Source organism: Aplidium turbinatum, chromosome 10, assembly GCF_918807975.1.
Source record: "Aplidium turbinatum chromosome 10, kaAplTurb1.1, whole genome shotgun sequence".
NCBI classification, from domain to species: domain Eukaryota; kingdom Metazoa; phylum Chordata; class Ascidiacea; order Aplousobranchia; family Polyclinidae; genus Aplidium; species Aplidium turbinatum.
Window position 1 is genome coordinate 19,230,142 of NC_137481.1, and position 27,668 is coordinate 19,257,809.

The 27,668-nt window shown below is 38.8% G+C and overlaps 1 protein-coding gene across 1 annotated transcript; it reads right to left on the minus strand.

Moving 5' to 3' along the window:
- Positions 1–29: 29 nt before the first annotated feature.
- Positions 30–27,471, minus strand: LOC145779043 (monocarboxylate transporter 2-like). Its single transcript, XM_082590623.1, has 9 exons — positions 27,285–27,471; positions 25,182–25,337; positions 18,870–19,013; positions 18,415–18,578; positions 17,509–17,749; positions 17,014–17,146; positions 4,080–4,218; positions 495–708; positions 30–249 (listed from the first exon to the last, which is right to left on the minus strand). The coding sequence occupies exons 1-9, from the start codon at positions 27,469–27,471 to the stop codon at positions 74–76; spliced, it is 1,554 nt and encodes a 517-aa protein (XP_082446749.1). The 3' UTR covers positions 30–73.
- Positions 27,472–27,668: the final 197 nt, after the last annotated feature.

Consider the following 27,668-nt stretch of genomic DNA (forward strand, 5'->3'; position numbering starts at 1 on the left):
AGTGCACTTTTTTTGTAATCTTGCCCCCCCCCAGTCAAAAATCGTTCCGGCGCCCCTGTATCCAGCACAGTTGCTATTTAACTATTCTTGTTTGCTCCAATAAATGTTGATTTCTTTGGCTACGTCGATTTCTTTCCACATACCGTTCGGCTACAGGTTGAAGAAAGCAAATTAATGCTGAGAAAATTAACAACGAACCAGCAAATCGAAAGGACCAGTTGTAAGATTCAGTTGCGTCGTATATGACACCTGGAAAGAAACACGTTCTTGATGACAAAACTTATTGAGGGGGCGAAAACTGTAGGTACTAGACTAGCCTATCTGGAGAGAACTTTCATAGAAAAAAGATAATTCTAAAATTAACCTTTGGTGGGTTTTTATGTAGGTTAGGTGCCGTAGGCTAATTGTCTGCAAATGTCGAGGTAACCGTCCGGTGGTGACAATGCTAGAGAACTCAATGCTGGCTAAACAAACATGAAAGCTGAAAGACTTACCGGCCAAGAATGGGCCCAAAATAATTCCAATTCCATCAAATAACAACATCCAACTGAAAGCGTCAATAAAGCAACTCGGATCTAGTAATAGAGCTACGCTTGCTTTCATAAATCCATGTCCACTGCTTAAAAGCCCAAATAACAAAGCAAATGTGAATAAGCCTTCTTTTGCAGACCAAAACGAACTGGCAAAGGTTGCAATTCCACAGGCCATCTGCAATATAGACCAACAGGCTGAACTCAAGTTTTTGACAAAAATTGCATTCCATGCAAGGGAAAATATTTTTGAATTGGTTATGAGAACATAAATTTTCACATTTGAAAACTCTAAGCGTTGGCTGAATCATGCTGCTCGAATAGAAGTTAGAATTTTTAGTACGGTAGTAGAATGATTTATTTCTATCAAAACTGACGTTTCACATGCAGCCATTGAAGATTCTAAAAAATAATAATGACGTTTGCGAATTTCCGCAATTAACAGTAAAATAACTGTCTTGTCATTGAATTGAATGATTAATTTCACAAAATCGCAATAACTAATAAAATTAATCAATTTACCTACCAAACCTAAGCTGTACAGATCGCCTACCATACACATTGAAACGAATACGGCAGCTAAACGACAAACTGGTGCAGGTAGGTACATTTAAGGAAGCAATAAAATAGCATAGGCCTACAACCATAGCCGTAGGAGAGTAAAACATTTTGGGGGGGCAAACAAAATTTGCCCAAATTTTCCAAATTTTGCCCAAATTGTGTCTTTGCGTATATATTTTCAAAAACACAAAATTACTCACAACCTCTGAGATAGTGCAGTCTAAGAACTCCACAGTCATCAATTTGGCGGTGTACAAAAACACAGGCAGCAAAACGTTTAACTTAGCAAAACAAGGCTGAATTAACTTTAAACTAAATAAACCATCAAATTGAAATAATTTTCTTGTGGCACAAAAATATGTATACTATATATATTAGGCCTACCTGGATTCAACAACAATTTAAACTGAGAATTCAACAATAACTGGACAACAGTGGCTAAATATCCATGTCATCAGATCATTTCAAAATCTCTAGCTCAATTGCAATAAAAAGCCAGACCAAAAGTAGCTGAATCTTTTCATTATATATAAAGATAGTTCAAAAAATCAAGTCAAGATTCGTAAATTTGCATTGAAAAAATCTCAAATGACAACCTATTTACTTATCAAACTAGTAACATTACTTAATCCATGCTACTTAAAACCTTACAACCTGAAAAGAATTCTACAGTTTATCATACTATGCACATCAAATTTGCACCTTTGAACAAAACTAAGTTACTATTAGTATGAATATTGATTTCATATTACAGTGAAGTTATAACCAACGTTTTTTCATTAACATCAATACTGTACCAATATATTCTAAGTTCATGATGAAGCAACTACTGAAATCGCAGGCACTGAACTAAAATAACTCACTTATGTAATAACTTCAAACTCAATCCTTGCCAGAAAATACAGACAACATCATCAATACCATACTGTCTACATTGCCTGATATATTAACTGCATGAATTGGATGCCAAAGCAACATAACACTTGCCTATATACTGTATTTGATCATTGATTACTCTGATATGTACTGTGTCATATATATATGGTAAATAGCCAAGCATATCAACCTTAGGACTGGCAAAGACAAACAGCAGTTAATACAAAAAATAATCTTTATAGAAAACATTTCAAAAGCCCACAAGTTCAGTTCAGTTCACAAAAACATGAAATCAAACACTGGAAAATTCACAGATACTAAACGAAGCTTAGCATTCTCTACAAATTGCAACATACCAAATACAATAGTTTCCAATATTGAAGATGGCACAGTTTACATTCATGGGAAAATTTTAATGTATTTCATACAAAATATTACACTATAACAAATATATATCCAAAGTTTTTAAACTGGGAAGATGTTGAAAACTCATAGTAGCCTAAGATTGATTTGCCCAATAACTGGTAATTTTTGCCCAAATATTTTTACAAATAAATACATCAGTAGAATATAAAAAAAGAAGCAAAAACCTCATCTCATAAGATTATCAGTAGACTACCCACCAGGGATTCAAAATTTCACCAATGAAGAAATCTAGTGTATATGATGTATATCCTAATGATTATATTAGTAATAGCTTACCTCTGCTTGCTAATTGCATTATTTTACATTTTGCAGATATATACTGAATCGAAGCTTAACATTCTGCCCAAATTGCAATACACCAAATACAAAAGTTCCAAAACTGATGACACTACATTTAACATTTAAAGAAAAAATGTTAATATATTTCATACAAAATGCAACACTATAAACAAATTCCTAAACTAAAAAGATTTTAAAAACTCATGGTAAGATTGATTTTCCCAATAACAGGACATTTTTGCCCAAATATTTTTACAAATAAATACATTAGTAGAATATACAGAAAGAAGCAAAAACCTCATAAGATTACCAGTAGACTACCCAGCAGGGTTTCAAAATTCCACCAATGAAGAAATGTAGTGTATATCCTAATGAACATCAGTAATAAGCTTACCGGTACCTCTGCTTGCTAATTGCATTTTCATACATTTTGCAGATCTATACTGAATCGAAGCTTAACATTCTTCCCAAATTGCAATACACCAAATACAAAAGTTCCAAATCTGATGACACTACATTTAACATTTAAAGAAAAATGTTAATATATTTCAAACAAAATGCAACACTATAAACAAATTTCTAAACTAGAAAGATTTTGAAAACTCATGGTAAGATTGATTTTCCCAATAACTGGACATTTTTGCCCAAATATAATTTTAGAAATAACTACATTAGTAGGACTAGGACATAAACTAAAAAGCAAAAACCATTTAAGGGTATTAGTAGGCTACCTAGCAAGCTTACAAATCTCACCTGTGAAGAAACACAGCCTATGTACATGCTGGTGAATATCAGTACTACAGTAATAAGCTTAACTTTGCTTGCCAATTATGTTCTTTTACACTTTACTTTTTGCAGGTGTTGAATTGAAACTTATCATTCTGCCCAAATTGCAATACGTACCACAACTACCATACCACATGCAACAATTTTCAAAATAGATGAAAATACATTTTACATAATAATTGATCGGAAAATATTTATGCATTTCATAAATTATAACAATTACGTAAACTTTCTAAACTGGTAAAATGTCGAAGCATCACGATAAGATTGATTTGCCCAAATAAGTGCAGTTTTTTGCCCAAATTTGCGGCGTTTTTTTTTTCAGCGGGGGAGCGACCGCCCCCCCTGCCCCCCCATCTCCTACGGCTATGCCTACAACGGTAGGCTAATCGGTAGGCTGAATAAGCCCCCTCATTTAAGTTTGCACCAAACGTCTGTTTCAAAAAAAAATCATCGTGGTAAACATTTCCCATTGCTGGGACGTAAGACTAACTGATCAATGCCAGAAAGAGCAACCGTTGAAGATCCACAAAAGCGCACGGTTGTGTTGGAAGGGCACAACAATGTATTTGGAGCTGGAAACGAAGGTCGGTTCAAATGAACTGATAGGACAAAAATTACTTGTATTGCACAATAACACCATAGAGGATGAAAATGAAAGTAATTGCAAACTAATCCTGCAAATGGCCTTCCAATAATTCCAGATAATCCTATAGTGGAGGATAACCATGAAGACGTGTTGTCATCTAAGCCCGTGAGTCTGCACAAAAGCACATCCTTTTATTTTTAGACAAATTTAACATTTAAGTTACACACTAATAAGCTAATTTATTTAAACAAGTTTAGTTTAAATCTTATTGATGCTTGGCACTCAGCAATAGAATGGATTCGGGTAATAATAAACTCAGTTATTTGCGCCTCCATATGGCTGCATCGACACTGTTTGCTTTGTAAAGCGCTGAAGAGCAACGCATTCTGCGATGGATAGGCTACACCGCTACCTATAACAAGTATTACTGGTATTATTATTGTTATAACGAGCTTTTATAACATTAGGGTGTAGTCAGCTTTAATTTGACTTGACTTCGCATGGAGAAGATTTAATTCAACTTTTTCTAAAAGCATTTTTGGTCATTCCTCCGTAGCCTACAATCCATTTCAGTTAATTTTTTTTATTTATGACCGTCACAACCACAGACATCTTATTATAACTAGACTGCGCTTCTCGTATTTCGATTGAAGAAATTGAAAAAAGGCGGCGGCCATTGTTAGTGTCTCAAACTCGCATGAAAGCTGCGCTGTTAACGATAACATTTCTGAGCTGGTTGCGCTTCTGCAGAAAACTAACTTGTTAACTATAATTTAGAACTTTGGTGTAATAGAGGTTTTATTCATCTATGAAATGAATAAAAGCATGTGTTAAATTGCACAGAATTATACATACAGTCTATAATATAAAGCAAAAACACTGCGATGCGAGAGCACGTATACGATACACTGAATGCATCATTTCCAGCAGTTCAGCAGAACTCTTACCGTATTCAATTTGGCGTTACAGCTGAGCTGATGATTAGCCTATTGTAAAAACAGCAACAAACAGTGTATTACATCAAACCTAAGCAAATGATACGCTATATTATAGCGGCTATAACGTAGGCCTATAGCTCAACAAAATCAAAACAAATTAAATATTCACCAATACTGATGTGATGTCGAAAGGAAGTAGTTTATTGGTGTTTGAAAAGTACTGTTTTGTTAAGCGTTTTACGAACCAATTTGCCTTGTATTTGCTTGCAGGTTTCCTTACCAATGTGGTAAAACCTAATTTTTAAATAACATTTGGACACAGTTTTGACTAGCGTAAAAATGTGATTATCGGTAACGGTGCATTCAAACACAAGATCCGTGAGATTAGTAAATATCTTGGAATGGTTTATATTTCCAAGCACAGCTACCGCAATAGCTTCCACAATGCCTGGATGAAGAGGTAATCTCCCAGCTGTGGTAGTTAGTAACCGTTTAATGCATAATTCAGTTTCTTCACAAATATATACAACACTGAAAGAAGGTTTAAAAAGTCCACTTCTATCTTTAAATGATAAGAAGCTGGGTTGAACAGGTAAAGTGTGTGAACTCAGTTCAAAGCGGCACCTTGCACATAACGTTATCTTTGCGCACATTTTGGCAGCATAAATTAACAAATTCTAACAATATGTTTGCGATTGTAGAACAGCAAAGGTGAAATCATATAAAGATTTCGTCATACTAGGTGAATTGCGGAGATATTTATTAGTTGTTATTTCACAGCAACTTGAAACTGAAGCTATTTCTTTAAAAGTTATTGTTGATGAAATCACACGAATTTACGTCATAATGCAACGTTTTGCTACAACGGAGAAAATCGAAAGCCATCAATCTCTATTGAACAGAATCCTGGTAAAAGCTGCGGTTGTGTTGTTGCATAGAAAACTATTTGTTTTGTCAATTATTTGTTCACAACAACTGAGTTTTTTAAGAAACGCAAATATTATAGGAGAATTACATTTTGTAGAAAGTTAAGTTGTGTTCAGTCGTGTTCTCATTGCTTTAAGAATTGGCGCTCCAGTTGTTTCAGGAACGAGGAGGCGACTGATTCTTAACTAATTAATTCATCTACTTCTACTTGTTTTAAAGTATCAGGTTTGGTGGCCGTGCTTAACTACTGTATATTTATCGATTCATATACCGCAATATTAAATCCGTTCATGCACGTCTTAAACCATAATAGTTTTGCCACCTTTTCCTTTTGTTGGTTTTGTTCCTGTATTTCTTTTTCACAATATCATTTGTTTTGCATTCTGACAAGGAAAAATAAATTGAATTGAATTCAAAACAATGAAAATTCATTACGGGTCCCTACAAAAGCATTGGCAAACGCGCGGAATAGGTACACTAATAATGGCTGACGTCTGAACCTGCTTTCTTCAAAAATCGTAAACGAGAGAAGTGACGATGCGCGGTCTAGTTATAATAAGATGTCTATGGTCACAACGAAAAACAGTATACCGTTATGCTAAATGCAGCAGAGGTCTTAGTTTTTGTTTAACAATTCTATTAGCGTCCACAGGGGCAGAACAACTGAACGGAAATTTGAGAATTTTCTTGTTGGACTTCTTCACTATGGACCCTGCGACTACTGTTTGATACATGCAGACCTTCTATAAAGATGCAACACTGTCATAATCAATATGCGTAGTCCCGTGGCAGACTAGCCTTCATTATTGTCCTAGAATAGGGGAACTATTTTAATTTTCAGATAATATGAAACCAAGGAACTTTCAGAAATAATTAATTAAACTACCATTCAACGTTTTATAGGCAGAGAAAACTTTTTCTGGAACCGTAAAAAGTTTCATTATCAGATCACCGCTTCAATGCGTGATGGAAATCTAAGTGATTTTCTGATGTCTCTGGATTTATTAATATTCAATTGAACACTGAGAATATGTCCTTATAATGTTTGTAATGTATTGTATTGAGTTTAAATTTAACCGTTGTTATTGCGTTCATAAACGTAGTTGCACTGATGAGAATTTAATACTCGAAAACGCGTTCTGCAACACTGTTTTTTGCACCATGCAATGCCTGATACAGATTTATCTGTAGATTTCCATCACGCATTGAAGCGGTGATCTGATCATGAAATTTTCTACGGTTCCAGAAATAGTTTTCTCTGCCTATAAAACGTTGAATGGTAGTTTAATTAATTATTTTAATTTTAATAGAGATTTAAGTTGGCGCTTGTTTTAACTGTTTTATTCCTTGCCTATTATTGTTTTTATTTTATATTATATAGGCTATTTTTTATTGCTAGGCCTATATATGTTTATGTTATTTTATGTTTTGTTTTTAGTTTTATTACTCTTTACACGTGAACTGCTTTATTGTGTAATTCTGTTGTGGTGTTTCGTCAACTACTGACCTATAACTAAGTTTAAAAAAACAAAACAAAAAAAACTAGCCTATGGTAGCCTAACCTTGCACTACACAATCTTTTATTGCGATGCCTACTACTGTACTGAGTGTACTGTATTAGAAGATTCTGCATTCATGCAATTCTCGAAACTTCTTTGAGTTGTTGACCAGAAGAATGAGTTCTTGTGATGTAATATTACCCTATAGTCTCTGGAAGCTTCTGGTCCAACCAAACCTGTTATAAATAGTGGCGTGATTTGAGGATGATTATTAAAGTTGTGTGTTATAACGGTTAAAAGTTGTAACTTGTAACGAAACTATGTTGAAGACGATTGTAGGTTTCCAGCCGATATTGAATAGATTGTGAAAGTGTAAGATATTGCTGAAGTAGCTGATGCAAGTAGTAATGTTCAGTTATTTTGAAATCGACAAAGTTGCTGTTCAGAGTTTGATTTCTTTACATGCTGGAAGTGGTGAAACATTTGTTTAGTCTTTCAAAGATTTCATCTATCATCTCACAAGTAAAACTATTCGACCATTTAATTGTCTGTTTAACGTTTTAGCCTATATCGGTGTTACAGACGGTTGTTCGCCTGGTCAAACGTCATGTAGAAACCGTTCGGGTCTACTGAATATTACGTCATGGAAATTCCTAAAACATGAGCCAAAATTGCACCATCGTCCGTAAGACTCGTGTCAGACCGGTTTAAACCTGTTTGGACATGTTGTTGCGTCGCGCTACTGCTGGCGTGCCTTTGAGTTATCACAAATTTTTCTGATTCATTCTTGAAGTTGTTTGTTGGAAGTCGGTCGCACATTTAACTGGTTTATTTGGTGCTTGCTAGCTGGACAAACTCTCCGTCTTTTATCCAAGTAATCTGTATCGTAGTGACAGTTTTAGAGGTGTAGGCATTGCACCAGTCATTTCGATAGCCACGGGCTAATTTTACTGGAATACACTTTGAATAGACGTTTCGAAGGTGTGTTTATTTTTCGGTCATTACGTACAGACAAACGGATCCGGGAACTTTATGTTACAATTTTCCCACGAAGAATTATGGTTTACCGCTGTGACCATAAAAAAATAAAAGACGAGTTCTTGTCAGTTGGTAGGTCAAGAAGAAATTAAAGCAAGAAAAATAAAAAAACGATTTTGTTAGCTGGTAGGCCAAGAAGCACTTGAAGGCATAAAAATAAACGACGTGTTTGTTGTCAGCTAGTGCAGAAGAACTACTTAGAGTACAAGAAATAATAAAAGAAGATTTGTTGGTTGGTAGTCTACACTCTTACAGAAGCAAAGAAAAGTAAAGACAATTCTTCTCAGTTTGGTACAGAAGAAAAATAACTTTGACAATCATTGGCAAGAAAGAAGATTAAAAGACAATCCATCTGTGCTTGTAGATTCAAGTGGAAGAATCCAAGCAAGTTTTGTGGACTTTAGGACTTCATGCTCGTACAGCTACGGTATCGTGCATTTAAATTCTTTTTTGTATTTTTACGGTCTTTGCAGTTAAGTTTTTTATAACTACTGTAGCCTAATAATTTTGTGTGTTTGTGTAACTTAATTTTTTTAATTGTTAATTTAGCCCCAACATTTAATATGTCTACACTCGGTGGCGACAAGGACTCGACCGCCGTAGACTCGACTGAGTTTAAGCCTGATGATGTTCTTTGCGGTCGGGCAGGCCATTCTGGGGAGGGACCCAATAACGATGAGGCTAAGTCAGTTCGAGAGGCCCGGCATCTTAGACGGGATATTTTGACTCAAATTGGGAAACTTTCTGTAGCCCTAGGTTCTTTGAGTGATAAGCAGGAACTGTTAATTTTTAGATCTAAGTTATCTACTTTAGAAGAGGAATTACGGCATTTCCATGCTCTTTTGACTAAAATCTTTAACTCTGCGATCTTGGCAGAACTTCGTGATAGGGTAGACCCCGAATTTAACTCGTTAAAAAATAACTTCGAACAAAAAGAAAGTGAGTTCTCAGATATGTTGGATGCTGACATACATCCTGAGGATAGCGCCTCAAATGTAAGCACTAGGATGTCTAAGAGTTCGTCTCGGATAGTTGCACAAATTAACCTACAGCTAAGACGAGAGGAGCTCCAGATCCAAGCTGAGGCCGAAGCAAGAGCTGCTGAGGCCATCGCGAGAGCTGAGGCCATACGAGCTGAGGCTGCCGTGAGAGCTGCTGAGGCTGCCGCGAGAGCTGAGGCCGTAGCGAGAGCAGCTGAGGCCGCCGCGAGAGCCGAAGCTAGAGCTGCTGAGTTCGCACTCAAAGACGCTCAGTTGAGGGCTGAACAACGTAAAGAGGTAGTTTTAGCTGAATATCGATCAGAGGTGGGCTCTCGGCGTAGCTCTAAGAAGGGCTCTTCTAGGCATTCCAGAAATGAACATCAATCGCAGTTTAATTTACATAACCTTTTCCAAACGCCCGTTCAACCTGTGAGTGGACCAGGGCAATCCACACGTTTTCCAGCTGTTTCAGGAGGTCTCGGGGCCGCGGCTAAGGGTCTTCCGAATGCTGTAGAGCCAAGGTCTGTGAATTACAACCGAACTCCTCCCCCAGAGCGTACAGGTCACGGGGCCGCCATTAGCAGTAATGCTTTGCCCCCTTCAAAGTTTTCTGCGCCGCTAGTTGTGGATCGCCCAGCTACACGTAATTTGGGTGGTTGTGAGAGGCGTATCGCGTCTCCTGATTTTAACGTGTGTGAGGATCGTGATCGGGCTGTGCATGTGACTGAGCCCACTCAGCCCCTTAAGGGATATAGCTTGTCTTCTCCCGCTAAATCGAGTTCTCAACAGCAGGATTGCTTTTTTGAATACCAAAATAGTAGGACGTTTTTCGATAAGGCGGCCTTGATTGGTTACGATGGTAATAATATGCCATTTATCTTCTTTAAAAATCGTGTTACGGCCTTAATGGCAGCTTCGCCCTTTAAGGGGACTCGTTTGACTTTGTTACAAGCAGCTTGTGTTAGGACAGCTGCGCAAACGATTGCTAATTTGGTTTCTGACACCCCTGGCTTGTCAGAGGAAGACAGGATAGAAATGTCGTTAGCTCGCTTGTCCCAGCGTTTTGGGGTTCGTGGAGGTCTTTTCGCAGAACCAGAAATTAGAAAGTATCGCTATGGTAGCAAATTGACTTCGACCTCTTCCAGTGATCTGAAAGAGTTTAAAGATGAATTATCGCAGTGTTTGCTTTACGCGCAAGCTTATGGTCAGCGTGATAAATTGGAAGGACGTTTTGTTTTGGATTTGGCTAAGCGACTCCCGTTTGACGCTAAGCAGCGTTATCTTGACTTTTTAGGTGATCAGTATGGTGGCACTGATGAGCCTACCTTTCAGAGTTTGTTTGAATTTGTTGTACGAGAGGAAACGCGTAAGTCGACTGATTTTAGCATTATGCTAATGGGAGATTCTGGTGAGTCGCAGCATTTTAAAAAGTTTGGCAAAGGAAAATTGCCTTCATGTCCGGTTAGGCAGACGTCTGTAAAACCCCACAATGATGTGATGTCAGGGAGTTCGCAGTACTCGACTGTTGTTGGCGCACCGCGCGGTGGTGAAGCCAGACGTAAAAACCTACCGGCATGCATTTGTTGTTCGTCACGTGGTCAAGTTGAATATCATTTTTTGTCTAATTGTAAAGAATTTTTGCGCTTGACACCTAAAGATCGGAGAGATGTCATTGTGAAAGCTGGCAAATGCTTGAATTGTTTGCGCCAGCATATGGTTAGGGACTGTATTCATGCAAATAACTGTCGTAAGTGTGGGCCTAATAACGATAGGAAACACTATTTTCTTCTGCATGATTTTTATGTGATGTCACGTGATTCTCTGGATTCGATTGGGAAAGATGATGCTCGTGCCAGAGTTCCTGTGCGTAATGTTAAGATTGGAAATGTTAAAGCAGCCTTTAACCGCGTTACTGCTGCTCGTGTTTTGAATCCAATGACTGGCAAATCGAAGTTGGTGTATTGTCAGCATGATCCTGGTTCGCAGTTGACGTTCGTTTCGAGTGATTTGGTGTGTGAACTTGATCTTAAACCGTACGATAAAGCGTCGTTTAAAATGGATACCCTGGCTGGTCAGAAAGCTACTTGTGCTGACCTTGTCAAACTCAACATCTAGTCGTTAGAGACAGATGAACTGTTTTGTGATATAACCTCGGTGGTTAACCCAGCTTGGGCTGACGATGTTAAAACTTTACCGCATAAACAAGATTTAAATGGTTTCCGTCATTTTCATGACGTGAATATGTTTCATTTGAATGATTGTAGTACTGTAGATGTACTGATTGGCAACGACAACGCTTATTTGATGTGGGCAAAAGAAGAACGTGTTGGTGAAAATCGTAGTGAACCGCATGCTTTACTCACTCCTCTCGGTTGGTTGGCTTGTGGTGGTAAGTCACCCTTAGAGGAAAGCGTTGCTAAAGTGTGCAGAGTGCAGACGTCTTCAGAGTCGGATGTCATCTCTGGCTTTCAGCGTAAAATTGAGTCTCGTGATATGGAAATAGCAGACCTGAATAAAGTCATTCAGGATTTGACGTTGCAAAATGAAACCTGTGAATTGTCTCGCAATGATAAGTTGGCTAGAGAACTTGTTGAACCGAATATTGAGTTGAAAGATGGTCGATTTGAGATACCTGTTCCGTTGAAGGAAGATATTGATCTACCTAACAATTTTGTGTTGGCGTCAGATAGAGTTGCTGCTTTAAGAAAGAAAGCTTTAAAACAACCTGAACTTTGTGATTTCCTTACTGACACCATGGAAGATCTTAAATCAAATGGCTATATTGAGCGTACTGGTGAAGCAGGAAATGTCAAGGGATTTGAATGGTATTTACCGTACTTTGTTACGTCACAATTAAAAAAGTGCATTGTTTACGATGGCAAGTCTGAATTTCGAGGAACTTGTGTTAATGATGTAATGTTTTCGGGTCCTGACTTGTTAAACCCTCTGGTAGATGTCTTGGCTAGATTTCGGCTTGGTAGATTTGGTCTCATGGCTGATGTGACTAAATGCTTCTTTCAAATAAAGTTACCTGAGTCGCAAAGGGATTTGTTTCGTATATTGTGGTTTGAAGATGATGACCTTGAAAATGGTAGGATGGTACCATTTCGTTTTTGTGTACACCCTTGGGGAATAAAGAGTAGCCCGTATATCGCTTGCTTTGCTATAAAGAAAATGATCGAGCAGAATCCCAGCAGTGCTGGTGAATTGACTCTCTGCAATATTGCAAATAATATGTACATGGATGATTTTATATTTTCGGCTGATAGCTTAGAGGAAGCTCAGCAAATCACTCATGAATCAATTGCTTTGTTTGATAGCCGTGGGTTTAAACTTGGTAAGTGGAGTGCTAACAAGGAGGCTATGATTGTCTTGTCAAATTTGGATAATGAGATGCTTTCACCTTTGATTCGTGACATTGACTTTCAGACTGAAAATATGACTTTGCCATCAGCGAAGACATTGGGTTGTGTGTGGCAAACCGAGTCTGACGAGATGCGTATCGCATGTTCCTTAAAGCCCTTAGCTAAACACACGCGCCGAAGTATGCTCAGTCAGCTTGGACAAAAATTTGATCCGCTAGGCTTTGGAGCGCCATTTTTTCTAAAAGCACGCCTTATACTTCAGCAATTGGCGATAGACAAGTTTGATTGGGATACCGAGGTCCCTGATAGCTTTGTTAAAGAGTGGGAGTCGTGGCTTCGCTCTTTGGACCTGCTTAAGGATTTTTCGTTACCGAGATGGTATTTTGCAAACTCTGGTGTGTGCAGTCCGGATGATATTGTTTCATATCAATTGCATGGGTTTAGTGATGCTTCGAATCAAGCTTTCTCTTCTGTTGTTTACTTACGTAGACTGGTTAACGGAGTTCCGAGTGTGTCTTTCGTTCTGGGTAAATCTACCATTGTTGTAAAAAATCAGTTTTCTTGTCCGATAGCTAGGAAAGAGCTTGTTGCCGCTTTGAATACAGCCAGACTCGTGAAGCAGGCCTACGAGGCATTGAAGATGCCAGACTGCCTTAAGTATTTTTGGTGTGATTCTCGTACTGTGTTGCAGTGGGTTAAAAACCCTGATTTGCGTTTGAATAAGTTTATTACGCGTCGAGTTGAGCATATTTTATTGTTGTCTGGAGCCCAGGATTGGCGTTTTTGCCCTACCGATATGAACCCAGCTGATGTTGGCACAAGGCCAAATCTTATTACAAAGAAAGAATTTCGAGAGTTGTGGTTAAATGGTTCTAGTCTTCTCTACCAGTGTGAGGAAATTCCATCTGTAGAAAATGCCACTCCAGTACCTGTCCATAGCCTATATCTTCGTGACGAAGAGGAGTCGCTTGACGTTGGACAGAGTGGTCTTCACAGATTGATCGAGGCCGCACCTTCTTTGTATGTTATGAAAAAGAGAATCGCTTATTTGGTTGCCTTTGTAGAATTTTTGTGCTGTAAAACGAGAAAGCGTAGCTTTGTGAAGCCAAAACTGGATGCATCTTATCTTAACAGTGCTTCAGAGTTGGCTGTGAAGTTTGTTCAGAAGAGCGTGTATGGCGATGTGGTACATTTAATGACCAAACGATCGCCGGATGCCCTTGAGGAAGTGATAAAGCGAGGTAGTGTTGGCGCTTCGCAACGTGAGAAGGAACGGTTGAAAGAATTACGTTCACTTAAAAAGTACAGACCTTGTGTAGATGACACTGGTGTAATCCGCATTGAAGGGCGCTTAAGTAATTCTCCCGAGATCTCTCTTGAAGCAAAGCATCCGATTGTTTTGCCTTCGAAGCACCCCTTCACTAGGCTTGTTGTACTGTCGCATCATAATGGAAATGCGCACTGTGGAGTACAGCACACTTTGTTGTCTACGCGACAGAAGTTTTGGATCGCTAATGGTAATGCCTCCGTGAAGAGGTATCTTAGTGACTGTGGTGTATGCGCGATTGAGAAAGCTCGACCTATAAGGCAGCTCATGTCTGATTTACCTTTGTCTCGCACAACTGCGCATAGGAAGCCCTTTTTTGATTGCGGCTTAGACTATCTTGGACCTTTAACTTTCGTTGAAGGTAGAAGTCACAAAAAAGCTTGGGGACTCTTGTTCACATGTATGGCATCTCGCGCTATTCATGTTGAGCTGGTTACGTCATTGTCGCTGAGTGATTTTTTACTTGCCTTTACAAGGTTTACAGATTTACGTGGGCAGGTTAATGCTATCTATTCCGACAATGGAAGTACCTTTCAGGCAGCATCTAAGAAGTTACCCGAGTTGATAGGATCAGCTGAATTTCACAACGCCCTGAGACAGAGAGAGATAAGCTGGGAATTTATACCTCCGTATGCTCCGGCGCAAGGTGGCGCCTGGGAGGCAATGGTTAAACAATTTAAAATTGCATTTTTTCACATTTTGGACTCTTCAATTCGTAAGCCCAAATTTATTGAACTGCTTACGTACACAGGCAGTGCCGTTCGGATCGTGAACGAACGCCCTTTGGTACCTTTGAGTGACGACCCTAGGGATTTTACTGTCATCACCCCTGCCTCACTTTTGACCCCATACTTAGACCCATACTGTGCTGTTGGGCAACCACATGATCGTGACCAATTAAGAAGGGATTATCGGTTCAATTTGTCACTTTCTCATCAGTTTTGGAGTAAATGGATCGATTTTTACTTGCCAGGTCTTCAGGGCCGGAAAAAATGGCTAAAAATGGCCGAGAATTTGGAGCCTGGTCAACTTGTAGTGGTAGGTTCTCTCCAGGACATTGGTAAACGTGGGAAGTATCAACTTGGGAGGGTGCATGAGGTAGTTCCACAAATTAGGAAAGGGATGCCTGTGGTTCGTAGAGCTAAAGTTGCCGTCTGCAACTATGATGAGAGTACGGGGAAAGTGAAAGTAGACTATGTGTTGAGGGATATTTCGTGCCTCGCCCCCGTAAAGAACACCTAAGTGTTAGGGTTTGAGCCTGGTTTTGTCTGCGGTGGCCGACACTTGTCTGAGCCCAGAACAGTCGGTTATTATCGCAATCATTGTATATAGCATCATTTTAGCGTGTACCTACTACCTAATGGTACCAATTTCATGTATCGTCGTGTTTATTCTTATTGCTGTTCATTCTTTGCATGCCCTTTGTATTTGCGTATTAACTTAAACGTGAGTGATTCAAACAATTTGTGTATCATGTGTTTTTATTCATTGGCTCACAATTGTCGTCAATTCTTTTTTAGTTATGCCATGTCAGACTGTCATAACTAGGGGTCGCTATGTTACAGACGGTTGTTCGCCTGGTCAAACGTCATGTAGAAACCGTTCGGGTCTACTGAATATTACGTCATGGAAATTCCTAAAACATGAGCCAAAATTGCACCATCGTCCGTAAGACTCGTGTCAGACCGGTTTAAACCTGTTTGGACATGTTGTTGCGTCGCGCTACTGCTGGCGTGCCTTTGAGTTATCACAAATTTTTCTGATTCATTCTTGAAGTTGTTTGTTGGAAGTCGGTCGCACATTTAACTGGTTTATTTGGTGCTTGCTAGCTGGACAAACTCTCCGTCTTTTATCCAAGTAATCTGTATCGTAGTGACAGTTTTAGAGGTGTAGGCATTGCACCAGTCATTTCGATAGCCACGGGCTAATTTTACTGGAATACACTTTGAATAGACGTTTCGAAGGTGTGTTTATTTTTCGGTCATTACGTACAGACAAACGGATCCGGGAACTTTATGTTACAATTTTCCCACGAAGAATTATGGTTTACCGCTGTGACCAATCGGATATAGTGGATATAGTATGTCCCAACAAACTACTTTATCAATATTTCCAAAGTCTCTTTATGTGTAAGAGATAGAAACAATTGTCACAAACACTTTCGACAGAAATGTCCACCTTGGAGTTTATCGCCGACTAAAAGAGCCTCAAAAGGTGCAGACCTTAGTTTTTATCAAAACTATGTAGTTTAATAGAAGTGGGGCCGCATTTATTTTGAAACTCCTACACTTATTCACTTAGCAAATTGGCTTAGAAATTTTTTCCTGTGAATGTCCCTTATGGTGCCATCGTCATGTAATTCTGAGCGATGAATAGAAAAGTCTGATCATAATTTTAGCAAATTGTTGCTTTTAAAATAAGCTACTGTACGTGTTTATATATACAACTTAGCCTGCATAAACAAATCCATGCTAGAAAAAAGTGATGTTGAAACCAGCGCTTAAAAGTCATTTAGTTGCATTCAAATAACTTGAACAAGTATCCTAATTTCCTTTTAAGTTTTGTTACTTAGTTAGCTAGATTAATATTAGGCTACTAGGCTACTTTTGTGTAGATAAAAAAACAATAGCAAAGCTTGTCTTCTTACGATCTTTCAGTTGAAACATGCACTAACTAAGTTTAGAAAACAGTTGCTGCAAATAGTGCATTTAGCTAACAGTAGGGGTAGGTTTAAGATTGAGTGGATTAAAACTTGTCAATTTTCGATTTTAAGACATTTGTTTCAGATCGGCCTTCAAGCTGCCAGACAAGGGATGAACGAGAAAGTTTTGATTGTAAGAAACTTTGCTTGGGACACAGTTTGCTACAAATTACTATATACCCAGTACCCACCTTCCGCGCTCCACTAAATGCACGTATGGAATAAAAGTCGCCAGCCAAGAGAGAATGTCAGATATGACAAGAACTAGATAAACTGGGTTTTTCCACAAAATAAAAGATCTTTGAAAGAATTTCTTTTTCTCCTCTGAAAAATTAACCTCATTTTTATTTCTTACCGCGGAAATTTCCTCCACGTTCTGATGGAGACATAGCCGACTAGTAGCCTACTCACGAGGAAAAAGGCATTTAGCAAATTGACTAATTGAGTCAACCGTTGCTTCAAATCACGCAAAGTACCCTTCGAAGGTTTGAACGAGACTCTTGGGGGACACAGGAGTACCATACATGGGGGAAGGGTGGTAAAGCGTCCCCTTTTGAGACCAGCAAAATAAAAACTGCGGCTCTCCAGCTTACTTGGTAATTTCGTCTAAACTACAGCATTGGCTTAAAATTGGAATAAATGTGCCGAAAATGGGTATAAGTTAGGTTACAATAGAATAGACTTACCGTCTTTTATTTTATTTTTTTGCAAATGTATGCAAGATTCGTCGCAGCTTATTTTGTCATTATCAAAATATGATACAGAAGCTTCGTCTTCAAACTTTTCATCCTGTTTTTCTTTGAGCTGTTTTTTGTCATCGGATTTCCAAAAATTCAATGGGTGTTTGTCTATTTCATCAAATGGAATGAAAAACATTGCAGACAAACTCAAATGCAAACATAGAGCTCCGGTAATGAACATTGTTCCCTGAATGAAAAAACGACACGTGATGTCATATACCCAAACTTCCAGCAGACTCAGCAGATAACATTTTTGTTCATCAGAAGCACAATGACAACGTTAAATGGTCCACAGCAGGACCTCTGAGAACAAATAGAACTGATCGGAAAACTTTATAAACAATAGAGCCTCAGAAATAATTTTCATTGAAAACCTTGGATTTTATGCCTATGCTATTCCCGTCAGCTGTCCGCATCCTTGGTATGAAATTGAGTCTTTAATCGCTCTGCTGTCTGTTTTAGTTTTATTCTATGTGTCTTATCAACAAACGAAAGTCGCTCAATTGAACTCATTCAGACACACCAAACCTAGGTCACCAAAACACAATTATCGTTAAACTTTTACGACATAGTTTTTTTAAAGATGAGCAATGAGCATCCTTTAGTCTGTACTTTTGATAAGCAGTGAAATTTGAAACTTCCTTTTCTATTGTCTCTATGTTCTTTATGTCTGTGGTACAACAAAGTGAACACTCTACTAAAGCTCTATTAGTAATTAGGATAGTAGCTATGCAGTATTATAACCAAGAAATATGGAAGAATAGTAGCCTAGTTCTTCAAATTAGATAAATTAAATAGTAATTTTTCAATTTCTTATCTAAAAAATAGAAATTCTTCAATTACTTATTTCACCTTCCACGTGTACAAATTAGACAAGTATTGCTGAAAAATGGAGATTGCGAAGGTAGACAGGCATAAGCCACCACCCATCACTCCTTCGGCAAACATTCGATCATATTTGAAATAATCGTTGATAATTGCGCTTGCAGCAAAGGAACCCAAGCCTGCTCCAAATCCTTCATGAAACAAAAACCATTGAGCCAAGCTGTTCACACCAGTCTGACGCATTTGACAAAACAAAGAAGTTTGAAAATACAATAGGTGATTTGACACTTTTAAAAGCAAAAAATTTAAACTGGCACGTTTTTTGACCGTGCCTGCATAGGCTGCATTGGTGCATCAACTAGGCTACCATACTGTACAATTATGCCAATGCGCACTTGCCTAGGTTAAGCTTCAATGAGAACCTTTCTCAGTGCAAAGTTTACATCCACAATGCAAAGAATCCTGTTCGAATGACAGTTTACCTGCAATTAAACCGTAAGTAATTCCTAATGTGAACACGTTTTCAGCTAAACAGCTAGTGGCCATTCCAAGGCACATCATAATTCCTCCAGCAAATTCACATTTTCGCGAACCGTATCTGCTGAGAAGATACCCTACAAAGGGACCTGTGTGCAAGCATTAAAATTTTTTGATTAGTTTTTGCTGGAAAATATGCACGCAAGTGTAGCTTAAATCAAATATAGTTATTACTATCTACAGTAAACCCTTGAGAGTCTGTTTCACCTAAAAGGAGGATCATCGGAAGGTCTTTATTCAAATAGAATTACGCTTAGGCTATTCAAATATATTCTATTTGAATAAGGACCTTCTGATGATCCTCTTTTTTGGTGAAACAGGCTGTCAAGGGTTTAGAATAGTAATAACTATGTTTGATTTAATTCGCTCTGCTTTGCTTTTTGCTTGGCATTGAGCACTTTTTGTAGTACTGTATTAATAGTTTTCATTGTTCAAGTGTAGCTTAATGTGTAACGATTAATAAAACTTTTTCTGTTTTTGTGAACCAATCCAGCGAACTGTCCACTCCACTCTTGACATGATCATATTGAGGATGCTGTGATAGCGAAATCAATTTATTAAAAAATAATGCTGGCAAACTGTTTGTTGCGTTGTGTAACAAGGCTTATACTAATATGTAAAGTATTGAACATAATAGGCTACTCATCATGCTTTAAACGCTGAAACCATTGCACTTGTTTTACAACAGGGTTTGGTAGGCCTAGGCTACCAATAAACAAGCAATAAAATAACTGAGTTTTGTTTGCGAAAATTGTGCTTTGACTAAGATGTAAAAGGTGCATTTCTCGGCGTGTTTCATCTTGCAACACAGTTTAAAGAAATCATTGCTAATCAAATCACAGTTTGGGAGTTTCTGGTTGTGCAAAAAGTTTGAAAGTATCAGAGAGATCACCATAAAATTTTTGTTCCCGGTGTGTCTTGTATAGCTGTTGTACAAAAATATTGCAACTTCAACTAAGGGTTCCAAGAGGGAAGGTCGGTGAAATTCTCCCTTTAGCATAACTTTGTTAAAAAAAAACGAGTGGTTTTTCGATTTTTCACTTTGAGGGGGCCCATTTTTTTACTAATATAAAAGCGTAGCCTACCAACTTCATAACCAACGTAACTCAAATGAAACAAGTAGCCTACTCTTTTATACTCCTTTAGTGTACAGTAGCCTACTATAAATAAATGTGACATATTTTTAGTTCCAATATTTTTGTGTCAAGCCTTAGGAAATCCGTTTTTACCTAAAGATATTGGAACTAAAAATATGTCACATTTAATTATAGTACAGTAGGCTACTGTACAATACATTAAGGGAGTATGAAAGAGTGCTTGTTTCATTTGACTTTACCAATGATTCTTTAGCATTTGACTTTAGCATACTTTAGCAATGATTCAGCTTGCGATCCAGCTCTTAGATTCCAATTGCTAGATTTCAGTAAGGTCTTTAAAGCTTCAATTACAAAAGGGTAATGTAAAGCCATGGTTTGACTGTGTCAAGCCTTAGGAAATCCGTTTTTACCTAGTCAAACCCATGGCTTTACATTACCCTTTTGTAATTGAAGCTTTAAAGATCTTACTGAAATGTAGCAATTTGAAACTAAGAGCTGGATCGCAAGCTGAATCATTGCTAAAGTACTTGAGCAGTTTCAATTCTATGCTTCTGTGAATGGTGTGAAGTACAGTCTTAAACGTACTCAACCTATCCCGGTGCTCAAATAACCTATTCATTCAGTGAAAAGACTGTTCAATGGACAATCAGCTGATAAATTCCATGAAATTAAAGGTAGGTGTAATCAAAGTTAGACAAAGCTGGAGAGATTGTTGTAGCAATTATGAACTTAAAAAAATACCTTTCTTTCCTAAACACGGCAACGTTTCAATAACTATACGCTTCACCAGCTTGATAATTCAAACAAAGTGCATTCTATGTTGCAATGGAATCGCTACAGTTGGTTGGTATTGGCAAAAATATCAACATACTGGAACATATGGTTGAAAGGCTCTGTTTGAAGTTCTATGGAAATTCCATCGTAGCCTATGTGACTATGTATGATGTGCAGTTGTGAAAATGTGGAATAAGTTGTACAACAAGGACTTTTCTCTTGACATTTTGGATGAGTTGATAGGATACTTTTAAATGAAAACTATTCTATTAAGTGAAAACAATGGACAATCAGCTGATAAATTCCATGAAATTAAAGGTAGGTGTAATCAAAGTTAGACAAAGCTGGAGAGATTGTTGTAGCAATTATGAACTTAAAAAAATACCTTTCTTTCCTAAACACGGCAACGTTTCAATAACTATACGCTTCACCAGCTTGATAATTCAAACAAAGTGCATTCTATGTTGCAATGGAATCGCTACAGTTGGTTGGTATTGGCAAAAATATCAACATACTGGAACATATGGTTGAAAGGCTCTGTTTGAAGTTCTATGGAAATTCCATCGTAGCCTATGTGACTATGTATGATGTGCAGTTGTGAAAATGTGGAATAAGTTGTACAACAAGGACTTTTCTCTTGACATTTTGGATGAGTTGATAGGATACTTTTAAGTGAAAACTATTCAGCAAACTTCATCTGTCAACCCGATAGCACCACCCCACAGTTTCTACTCAAGGAAATCATTGATTGCAACTGCGAAACATTTTTCTATATATTTTTGTTGCTTCGAAAATTTTTATCTTTGAAGCTAAGTTATAAGTTATTTCCAACAGTTGCTAGTGGAAAACGTGGTTGTAGCACATTGGAGTTTGTAAAGAACTGTTTGCGCTCCACCATGACTCAAAACCGATTGAACAACTTATACATTTACTGAGTTCCATTAAGGATAGGGGATCTCCTGACTAAGAAGCATGCAGCGATCAAGTATCAGTTCAGAGTTCAGTATTTTTTATTAAAAACGGACGGAGAATCAGCAGAGCCCTATTTATGGCATATGCATTTCGCTCTACTACAGTAACTGTAGAGCATCATTAGTGCCTCATTCAAATAGAATCATTTTTGATGAATCATCAATAGAAGTCCCGCTTACGACGAATATACAACGCACGATACAAATTAGCTGCTTATTCTTAATGGGGGGCTCATTTTTCGTATTGTTTTCCGACCAGTAGGCTACTGATTTCTCTCGGAGGACCTAACTTCAACTGTGGAGAAATTAACACCAGTGTCACAATTCCTTCTAGTTCTTACACCTAAAGAGACTTTCGAAATATTGATGACGTAGTTTAAGGAGATATCAAACATTAAACAATCAATGGTCGAATAATTGGACTTACTGAGCTTAGTAAGGTAGATAGGCCACATGTTAAAGCCATAGAGGATTAGTTTAAGAGAGAAAAACGTCACGCTTTGATGAATCTTTATGCTTTAATCCCCGGCTTTAACGCAGAACTTCACGCATTGAACCATTTCAAACAAGTTTTCTCTTATGGCTTAATAAAGACCAAATGTCAGGCTAAAATCTTTTCACATCTTCCAAAAAATCCCACTCTTCCAAGCCCGAGATAGGAAATCTTATGCTTGATGTCTATAATTTATTGTTGCAGTCTAGGTGGATGAAAATGCAAAGAAAAATTGGTGCATTATAGAATTTGTAGGGTTGCTTTCGTTAGCTGAAAATAGAGGTTGTCTCTATTGCATTCAAACTATCAAGCACTTCATTGCGACGTTTATCCCTGATTGAAAAGTAGCCTAAAGCAAAACAAAGCATTGTTGCATGAATCTAGCACGCACATCGTTCCAAAAATAGGCCATGTGTTATATTGGCCTTTCTATTTTTTTACTGTAAAGTGTAGCATATCCAATACTGTATTTTGAAATGTAGGCAGGGTTGGGACTATCGATTACGAATCGATATTCGATAGCGTTATTCTTTACTTTGTCACTATCGAATCCGTGTTTTCTTTTCTTTTTCAAATAAGTATCGATTAGCTGGTATTCTTTACTTTTTTGTGCATTGCATCCTATATTCGATATTCGGTACTTTTCTGTAAAGTTTACAAATAAACAACGTAAAATATTAACCGAATTCCACAATTTTATTACGCAGACTTTTAAATTCTATTGAAAGGAGGAGCGAATTTTTTTTTGCTGGGAAACCCTGGTTGATCGCATTCAACTCGAACCTTGCGTTGTTTTGTTTAGGCCAGATCCAGGCGCTCATGCAGTTTGTTAGAAAGGGTCGTAATTGTTAAAGCATGCCGATGCAGTAGGCTTGAAAAAACGGTGTTTGTTTAGTTATTATTATATTGAGGTTAAGAGTTGCAGCTAAGACTAGGGTCAAGTTTTTTTAGTTTTAAGAGTTAGGCCTACTGGTAGCGTTTTAGATTAGCCTAACCTAACCGAGTTAGAAAATGGTAATGCTTGCTTCAGCAGTTAGGCACATTACATGACTGCATTTAAAACTGTGTTTGTGACTCTTTTCAGAAGGATTATTATTGCATGACTGCATTTAACCCTTTCTTTCCCGAATTATTTTCCTGTATTTCAAAAAATTTTAAATTTAGGCCATGTTTTATTTTTAACATCCGAATATAAAATCTAAAAAAAAAAAAAATGTTGGTTGTTATAGCAACAGCGAAATGTTGCCATTTGGCAACATTGGGAAGAAATGGTATGGATATCTGTAATATTTCACAAAAACACTTTATAATTTCTGAAAGAAATTTCAATGTTTCTGTGTACTGCATGTTGAGAAATTAAACATAAACGCATATAACCGCAGTAACAGTGATGTCTTGCGTCAAAGGGTGTCCCGCTGACCAAAATCACTTGGTGTGAAAGAAAAGCAGTTGTTTCTTTCATTCAAGCAGAGTCCACGAGGCATTTGCTCCACTTCACCCGCGTGTAGCTTGATGGCCACTGGCCAGTATCTGCACCGCATTCTTTTTGCGCCAGAAAGAGGCCAGTGGTGCAAGCCATCATATTGCACATCTGCAACAGGTAGAGCTTTCTTGGTCTTCTTTGATGAAGATGGGCTTTCATCATTCAGAGATGGTCTTCCACGTTTCATCCTACTCTTTCCTGCCAAAGTTAGAGCAGAAGCGATACTGCCGATGCTTGATCTTCTTCCTCATCGACAGAGACAGCCACTTCTTCCATTTCAACTTATAATGACCCAGCAGTTATATCTTGATCTGGATTATAATCCGGGACAACAACATCATCATCACAATACATTTCCTCATCTCCTTCATCGCCATCTTCCTCATCTGATGATGATGGCGTATGAGCGATCTTTCCAGGCTAGATTGGAGGGCAGGAAATCTTCAGCCACTCAGCAGTCTCGTCGTCCAGGATTCTCAGACCATGCGCACCGTGTGGAGGCCGGTGTATTAGGCAGTGGTGGATGACATGGTCTGCGGTCTGTTCCGTGGCACAACACTCGCATTCTGATGAAGGAGCCAGGCCCCACTTGTGCATGTCCGAACGAAAGCGGCCGACGCCAGTTCGCAGGCGGTTAAGCCTGACCCACGCAAGCCTTGCGAGGGACATCCCTGGTGGACGGGGATCGACGTCGGGTATGAAGTCACGGAGCGTGGAGGTGTGATTTTGCCACTCCGTGTTCCACATGTGGTTCGTCCAGTGTGCCGCACTTAAACTAAGTTCTTCTGCGTTCTTAAGGAGTTGTTGTGCGGCAGGCACAAAGGGGCGTCTTGATTTCAGCCGCTGCTTTATAGGTGGTGGTCTCTTGAATGTTGCATGGAGGAGATGGTCCGGGTCCAAAGCGCGGCGAGCGAGAGAAATTGTGGCTCCTTTACGGCGTAGCTCAGCGGGTTGGATGCCTGCTAGGATGGGTAGGCAGTCCGTTGGAGTGGGACGCAGGCATCCAGTCAGTACGCAGTGCGTCGTTGATGGCGGTATCAATCTGGTGGGTGTGAGAACTACGACACCAGACCGGCGCGCAGTACTCAGCGGTGGAATGAACAAGGGCTAGGGTAGCTGTACGAAGAGTTTTAGCACCAGCTCCCCAGCCGGAACCCGCCAATCGCCTCAGAAGTGCGACGCGTGTAGATAGTTTTTTGCGCAGTGACTTCAAGTGCCGGCGGTACGTGAGTGACCTGCCCAGGGTTATGCCGAGGTATGTAGGTTCGGCACAGTAGGGCAGGCGTTCCCCATCAATCTTGATGTTTATCTCACGCTGTGCCTCCCGGTTGTTAAGGTGGAAGGCCACCGACACTGTCTTTGACTTGCTGAGCTGTAGCTTCCATTTCTGGAGGTATGCTTGATCTGGATTATAATCCGGGCAACAACATCATCATCACAATACATTTCCTCATCTCCTTCATCGCCATCTTCCTCATCTGACTCGATCCCATCAGGGAGCAAAATGTAATTAATTGTATCATCAACTCCAAATCTCTTCGTCCTTTCATATAAAGGTAGCACTAGTAACTGAACAGTAATTTTTGACAGATAAGCTGCGATAAACAAAGCTAACATCAATACTTAAAGTTTCAGCAAAACACTTACACTCACTTGCCTAACCTCCCATTGTTGCCGATCGGCAACATCGAAAAACAAATAATTCTAGAAAGCGAAGCACACGAAACGTAAGTGTGCTCTTCCGATTATTATACTGTACCATCACTAATCAACTTGTTCTCAAACAAAATTGCCGAATATAGCCTGTCTATCCTTCACATATTATCACTTACAATACTGCACTTTCAGTAGCTTCAACCACCACACTGAACACGTGTGTTTGATGAAGCAAAACATAAAAACGAAAAACCAGTCAAGCGAAACAAAAGTCTTAAAGCAGTCTAAATAGGTTCTGTTTGTGATCTTATCTTCCCAATGTTGCCGAATGACAGCAGATAAGGGAGAAAAGCATCACAAAAGTTGATGTTGCCGTTCGGCAACCCTGGGAATGAAAGGGTTAAAACTATGTTTTGTTACTCCTAGTCCTTTGAGTGGGAAGTATTTTTCACTTCTTTGAATTTTTTTCAATTTGTTACTGCCTTGAGCATTCAGAAAGAGTGGTGGAATAATTTTTTTTTTTCAATATCGGTTACTACATTCTTTATTCTTTACTTTTTTTTCTAGTATCGAAATCGGTTAATTCTTTACTTTTTTTGGCACTATCGAATATCGGAATATTCTTTACTTTTTCACTATCGACTCCCATGCCTGAATGTAGGCCTACGGATGAAGGTTCTCAGGGTATGCATACAATGCGTATAGCAATGCATACAAGAGCTGCTTTCCATTCAGCGCCACCTCATGAATGGAATAAGTCATAGACGACAACACTTCAACAACTTCAACGACCCTGCCAGCAGGTGTTGCGACCGTGCGAAAATTTTTTCAACTTAGTAACTTACTTCGGTCACAACTCAAAAGCACGTTTTAACGTTCGCGTTTTGTCGCTTCTACCTTTTTCTTGACCTTTGCTATGTTGACGTGTATTGTTTTTGCTTTGATAGAAATAAAAATAACTGAACTGAACTGAATTAACTTCACTCTCTCAGTATGTTTCTCGGCAGCCGATTTGTAGCAAGAAATGACAGCGATAGACACGATAGACACGTGGCAGAATACGGTGCGATACTGATGAGCCCAGCCTCATGGGCGAAACACGTGTCTATCGCTGTCAATTCTTGCTACAAATCGGCTGCCGAGAAACATATTGTTGATTGGATGGTCTGAATGGCTAGCGTGGAAGCTACACCGTTATGGTTGGCGAATCGCAGCTGCTCGCTGTACTAGTGAGTGCTCAGCCTTGTGCTGATAGCCGGGAAGAACGCCCCTTTCTTCACAAACACTCTCTCAGTCTTGATGACTGGGCCTGCGGCAGTTGTTTATAGCCGAGTGGTGAGAACGTCTGCGCGACGTTCGAAAGGACTTGGGTTCGACACCACTCCAGAGCATGCGGCTGTGTCTCGGCAAAGACACTTAATGGCAAGCCTAAATAAAGGAAGCAACTGACTCGAAGACTATACGTCACTTCGCTGCTTCCTGTCGTCTGTTGTATCGCGTCTGTGATCGCAGTGTACTGCATGTTATCGCAATGGGGGCAAATAAAAACACGATTATTATTATTACTACTAAGTAGGCTATAGGCCCATCGACTACAAACTTATCAGGATTAAGCTCTCAAAGAAGCTTTATCAGCCTGAAGAAAAAGATTCCCACAATCACTTAAAGAAAATTGATGAAATAGAAGACCAGAAAGATGTTGTTTAGCTTTTATTCGTATCATATTCTTAAAAATATCATAAAACCTAAAGGCCAAGTATCAAACTTTGACGCACCGTATAACGTCTTGATGCTCACATGGAATTTTCAATGGAGCAGTCACAAATTGGCACGGCATAAGGTCGACAACATGTACTTAAATAATGAAATAACTCGGTAAACATCACCTGTCACGCAACCAAGACCAGTTGCCAATCCACCAACAAAAGAAACACTACTTGCTGATGAGTTGAAATATCTTCTCCAGTCTTTGTATAAAACTCCAACAGCATAAAGCAGACCCCAAGTCAAACCATTACAAACAAATGCAACTAATAACACCACCCACCTATATTTTGTCTTTTTGTCGTCCATTACCTGCAAATTTGATGTTTAAATTTTGTAGTAAGCCTTTGCTGATGCAGTCAACGCCGATGAGTCAACTGCACTAAAATACCATTTAGGCATAGCCTACAATCGGACCACTTGCAATTTTGCTCCAAATTTCTGTACATTTTTTCTCACGTCCAATGAGACCAACCGCTTGGTTGGGCCAATTTGGTTTAGTTCCG